The sequence below is a fragment of the Frankliniella occidentalis genome, unplaced genomic scaffold, assembly GCF_000697945.3.
Source record: "Frankliniella occidentalis isolate FOCC.00 unplaced genomic scaffold, Focc_3.1 Scaffold173, whole genome shotgun sequence".
Lineage (NCBI taxonomy): Eukaryota > Metazoa > Arthropoda > Insecta > Thysanoptera > Thripidae > Frankliniella > Frankliniella occidentalis.
This window is the reverse complement of record NW_026267299.1, coordinates 445,458-451,518: the sequence shown is the minus strand read 5'-3', so window position 1 is coordinate 451,518 and position 6,061 is coordinate 445,458. Positions and strand designations below refer to the sequence as shown.

The window sequence follows — 6,061 nt, the reverse complement described above, 5'->3', positions numbered from 1 at the left end:
GTTCTTAGAGTTGATATGGCTCTATTGGACCTTCAATTACTTCAAACCGTTCAGACCCCCCAGGAAAGTTGTCTTTCCCTTGATAGATAAAGGGAGCAACCTCTGCAATTGACAGTTAGTGCCCCGGGCTAGGGCACAACCGGGCTGGGGCACTGTCAGGCTATCGGGCACGTACTGTCACCTGGAATTAATGTTTAAGAGTCATCAGAAAATTTAGTTTTAATGTTCAAAGTGTAACTTTGATGTATTCTGATTGAATTTTCTCTAAAAAGTCAGTAGAAATGTCAACTTTTATTTTAAAGAAACAATACAAGTAACATATTTTGCCTTGACAGTAAAAAAAAAATATAATCTTGGAGCTAATATCCCAAAATAATTACAGTTGTACTTTGTTGAATGTCTAAAAAAAAAAAATCACAGTTTTGTCAAACTTAAATACCTATGAGGCAATTATAACTAACACGGTTTGAACCTTGTGAAATCAAAAGCGAACGACACAATGTCCTGCTGCCGTCTTGTGACTGCAGCACTCGGTGGCTTTGGTAACACAACTCTTACGTCACCTATTTTTACACTTTTCAGGTCAGGAATAGAAGGCAACGTAAAGCTAACTAAATTGTTTTTAGATACCTTCTTCCTGTAGTAACTTCTTAGAAGATCCCCATCTGAATCTTGGATTGACAAAATCTTGCCGACATAGTGCACAGGAGAGTCGTTTGCAGCCTTGAACTCCACGAAAACATAATTTTCTTGGCTTTGTTTTTGTAATAATCACGTCTTCATCGCTAACCTCTTCAGAAACATCATCAGCTTCTTGACTCTCATCAGTCTAGTCTAACATTTTCCTTACTCACTTATTATTTTTCTTTTTCCTGTAGTTAATTAATTTTTCTTCTCTTTTCTGTTTTCTCTCTTGAACTATGTTTTCTTTTTCTGTTGTGTGTCCTCTTCTCCCTTGCCAATTTCTTCTTTCACCGGGGCATCTGTTGCAGTCATGCATTTCTCCTCCCTTCTTGGTTTCCTTTTTTTGCCCCCTGCTTCTTTAGCCTTAGGAAGACCTCTGATTTGAAGGGGACCAACCAATGGAGTCTCTCCAGTATTTGCAGCAGAGTCAGACTCATCCTGAGGCTGGGGAGTTGAAGGTTGGGTAGAATCAGACAGAAGATTGCTCAGCTGAGTCTGTTTGCTCCTCATTATTTTTAGTAGTAGGACTTTGTCTTAATGTGACACGCGTCATGATAAAGTCTGCCTATGTGAAAATGTTCCTGTTGAAAGTAACTCTTCCAGGGGCCTTATGACTTAATAGTTTGAGGGAGCGCTGCTCTTCCCAGAGCGTCACGTACAAAACCAGACACTCTGTAAATTGTTTGGGGGAGTTGCAGGATTATTGGCCAAATACGTGCTCACGGCTTGGTCATAGTAGGTTTTGAACGGTTTCAAAAAATCCCACGTCCAGAGGTTGCAGTTTGTGAGTGCAATGAGGTGGAAATGTAAACACAGCTACACCATTTTGTTTTGCAAGATCCAGTGACTCCGCTGAAAAATGGAAATCCACATTCAAGTAGCAAATGAGTTGGGTTCTACTCGGAGGATCCAGTGCACTTAATAAAAGTGAGAAATACCTCCTTGGCATGTACCCTTTTGCATTGGCCAATCCAACAGAACCATAAGTGACCATCCATTTTGGAGAAGCTTTATTGCTTAATTCAGTTTTCTGGGCGTTGTTGGTCTTCTTTCTGTTTTCTTTTTTTCTAGCCCGCCCTTCTGCTTTTAAGGAAGCATTAAAGCGGGCTCATGCAACCGCTCTCGTGTCTGTCTGCCTGTCCGTCGTCCGTGTAAGAGGAAGGAGATGAGCTAGAGGTCTACAAATTTCAGGGTATCTTAGGGGTCACTCCTGGACAACGAAACGCCTGATGCAAATCCTGGCAACCATCCCTACGGGGGTGAAAGGGGGTAACAAAGAAATAGGGGTTGGTCTAAAAAGTAGGAAAACAATAATTGTTTTTATGGTCTCCTAAGGGGTAACTCGTGAAAGTAGAGCCCACGAAATTTTGTCCGTTTGACTCTATCTTGCACCGTTTGGGGAGTGCTTTTTTCGACGAAAATACGGTGAAAATGACCACGTTGCACATAAAGACGTACAAGGAGGCGTCCAATCGTAAAATGCCAGAGGGAGTACCCCCGAAACAACACATTCTGAATCAGGAACTCCCCTCGGATTTGCCGTATCTTTCACTGTTTCAGCCCTAGAGGTGGATATATGGAAAACAATGGCAAAAAGTCCAGTTTTAAGACTGTTTGACAAACAATATACAATCTAGAAACTGCGTGGGTTAATTTTTTGTTAGCAAAGCAGAAGGGTGGGGTGTAGTCGCGGTGTTGCCCCGTTACAGTCTTTTGTCCTGTCCAAGGAGAAAATTTTCAGGGCCGCAGGCCCCCCGCCGGACGCTTTATTTTTACTCAAATATGCAAAGTGATTTACCGGTCACATAATTTATTTGATGATGCACCTAGTAAATCGCGAGACTGAAATGGTCGGGCTGAAGGCCTGACCATCGCCGCCGGCAGGCCAAGCAGGCCCGGCCCCTGCCGGAGTTTCCGGCGCAGCGAAGTAGAACTGGCAACTCCGTTTGGCGGAAGGGTGGGGCTGCTTGTTTACGTATTCTCTCACCATGTTGAAATCTGTAAAAAAAAAATAACAATAATATTATTGTAGATGACGACATTCTTAAAAAGTCAATAACCGGGCACTGGTGTACCGCTTACAACAGTTACAGTGCGCAATCTATTTGAAATGTGGATTTTAGGGTGACAATGTGTACCCCGACAAGCACTACCAGGACCGGCTCCAACCACAAACTAGAAACCCGGCCCCTTTGAGGTTAATGGTAGGGTTCCGGGATCTGGACATGCTGATTTTATCTTCAGAAAGTAGTAAACTACCATGCACAATGCTCGGTATAACCCCAACTATCACCTGATCGGCGTGTCAGTGGAATATTTAGATCTAAAATATGAAAACTTATCTGAATGTGTTCACATTGAAACTTCTCATGTGTGCCGCCGCCAAACCAGTCAAACTCGCACCAACGCCTTGTCGCTATCAAATTCAGGTGTCAAGATTACACTGAAAAGTTGGCTGTGAGACCGAACAAGCTAGCCAGGCCAGCGATTTGACAGTATGTGCCGCTGACAGTTGGTGCCCCACTCTCCCTTACTCATTTACATGAATACAATGAACATAGATAGTTGCTACAGGCTCCGGCGAAGTGGATAAAAGTGTCAGAATAGCGTGCACATGCAAGTGCTTAATAGCCCAGAGAATACGGTTTTGTCAGAATGACCTTTGCAGGCTGTCAGAATCCTTGTGTTTTTGCGTTGTAAGAAATAGTTTCCAAGCATGCTAAAAACTATTTCGTTCTCCAATCCTTAAAAATTCTTCGCAAACTGCAAAGTACGCCGTTTGGCAATTCAAACACTCATTCCAATAATACATTCCCGTAAAGCTGAAAAGAAGAAGAATGCGGGGAACAACAAAACGGAAATCGCTATGCTTTCACATGGTGACTTCCGTTTCCTTGTTCCCCACCTTCTTCTGCATTTTACTGTTACTGGAATGCTTTATTATTTTGCAGTGTGCGTGTAAAAATAAATATTTAATCGGTTAACATTTACTTTTGCTCGAGGATTCATCACTTCAGTTGGGGTAAGTGTGTGTATATTCTGTCCTGCCTGACAGTTGCTTGTTCATGCAGATCGAGTGGCCGGCGAGTGCGTATCTTCCTGAAGTCCCTACTGCAGTTTCACGGCCTCCGTCAGCTCGAGTGATAGCTTCCCAAGAGAGGCGCTCTCCCGTCTCTCGGGCTCGCCTGGTTGTAGCGCGCCGCGGGAGCTCCATCCGGCGTAGCATTCCGAGCCCAACTGCAGCTCAACGCTCAGGGCGTGAGGTAAAGACAACCTCAGGGGAGGTGGTACAGATATTGAACAACCACGTTTCCTAGCCCTTTGCCTTTCGATGAACTACTGTAACTGCTAACCTAGAGGCAGGTTATCTTGCTCACACCAGGCGAGCGACATCAGTGACCTGGAAAGCAAACACCGGGCAAACATTCGTACAAGATGTCAATGTGAACTGTTGGACAAATAGTCCTTCACTGTAAACTGCAATGGTCTGACCATGAGCTAACAGTTAGTTTTCTGAGAAAACCATCTCCTTGGTTCTAACATTTTCTTTGAAACGAGCATAAGCTTACGTGTGATGGGGCTACGATTTATTTTAATTAAAAACAAATATGCGAAAAGAAATGAACTTTTTCACTGTAAATCCGGGGTGTCCAGCAACTGTGCGACTTTATGTGCCCGACCCTAAAATCTGTGCCACTTAAGTCGCACAGCTGCTGGATACTTTGTAGTTTGGCGCTCTTTCCCTGCAGAGGGGCTCATAAGCAGCGGGTTTCCCCAACAACAGGACACCCTACCTAGGCTTGGCCAGGACCCTTGTGCAGGGAAAAGGGCGCCAAACCAAAAGGTGTCAGTAGATGTGCGACTGAAGTCGCACAGGTTTTAGGGTCAGGCTCCTTAAGTCGCACAGTTGCTGGACACCCTGAATTTACAATGAAGAAAATGTTATTATACTTGTTATCATCAACGTTATCATACAAACTCTATCGCATGTAGGCTAGTTTCAAAGAAAATTTTGAAAATTGTATGTTGTCCTCAGAAATTAAATATTCGTTCACGTATGGAATCTTGTCGGCACCTTGATCATTAAACTAACTGGCGCTTGCTAAGAATTTTTGGTTTTTAAGCTGTAGGTGAGTGAGTATTGGTCGAAAGTCGAAAGCGACTGACACACGCTCCTCGCTTGTCAGGCGCGGTATAAAGGGCGTCTCTAGTGAGCCGCCTAAAAGGTAGGCAATTTGTGCTACAAAACCCCTGTATGTAGGCAACCCACAGTGCATCGCCCCCCCTGTCGCCCCCTCCTTATACCGCGCCTGTCGCTCGTTGTCTTCTTCGAAACTTACCCATAACGTGCGTATTCCAGCTCATCCGAGGTCCGAAGGCCAGTCCTCCACACCAGGTTCCTGCTGCTCCTGGTGCTCCCGCCGCTGTGCAGCCCTCACCGGTGAAGCAGACGACACTCGACCACGGCGTTCGACGATCCCCCGTCACGTCCCGGCCCCGGCTGGTTATTGGGCGCAGCGCCTCCATACGGCGCAGTACTCGTAGTCCTGCGGGTCACCCGTCGCTGCCACCGGGCCGCCGACCGAGGGCTCAGGCGTGGCAACGCCAGTCAGTGGTCCGGGCGACCGCTGCTCGTGTCCCTCGCTTGGACCTTCACGGCATGAAAGTGAGGGAAGCCTTAGAAGAGCTGGACGACTTCCTGGATGAAAATATGAGCTTGGGCATCAGACGCGTACTCATCATCACTGGTAGGGGACTCCACAGCAGAGACAACATTCCTGTCATTCGACAAGCTGTCGTGCGTCGTCTCGAAAGCGAGGGAATAAGGTAGGCCACATGAACAATAATTTAAGATTAAAAAAATTTCAACCAGAATTTATCCTAATACGCATGTCAATGATGAGGCTTTGTACCTTATTATTTCAGCATATGGGCATTTGAAGATTGCATTCTCTATTGCTTAGCAGGATTATCTTTGTTTTGCAACTGTTAAAATAAACCAATGATGTTGTGTTACAGATTCTCGTATGGGCGCAAACAGGGGTGTCTCCACATTGATCTATGATTTTATTTCTGTAAGTTACTTTCCCCATCACACTTCAAATCTGTCGGTAGTTTTTGCGACATCGAATTAAAGCAAACGTTTTCCAATTTCACTTCAAATTGTAGTGTATTACCCGTGAAATCTTTTACATATATGTTACATACATGTGCACACATGTATGTCGCCCACGCTTTGAGCTTGTATGTGCCATACATGGCACTTGTATAGGGACATGTATGTGACAGCCATACATGTGACATACATGTCACAAGGGCGTGCGGGGAAAAAAAGAATAAAAAGAAGAATAAACAAATTAAATAAATAATTTTGGCT

At 44.7% G+C, this 6,061-nt stretch overlaps 1 protein-coding gene across 1 annotated transcript in view; it reads left to right on the top strand.

The window, feature by feature from the left end:
• Positions 1-5,840, top strand: part of LOC113209940 (uncharacterized) — a 6,852-nt gene extending 1,012 nt beyond the window's left edge. The window contains exons 3-5 of the mRNA XM_052271795.1: positions 3,756-3,947; positions 5,045-5,511; positions 5,704-5,840. Coding sequence (XP_052127755.1) covers positions 3,756-3,947; positions 5,045-5,511; positions 5,704-5,749 — 705 coding nt within the window. The 3' untranslated portion in view covers positions 5,750-5,840. The remainder of the gene's footprint in view (positions 1-3,755; positions 3,948-5,044; positions 5,512-5,703) is intronic.
• Positions 5,841-6,061: the final 221 nt, after the last annotated feature.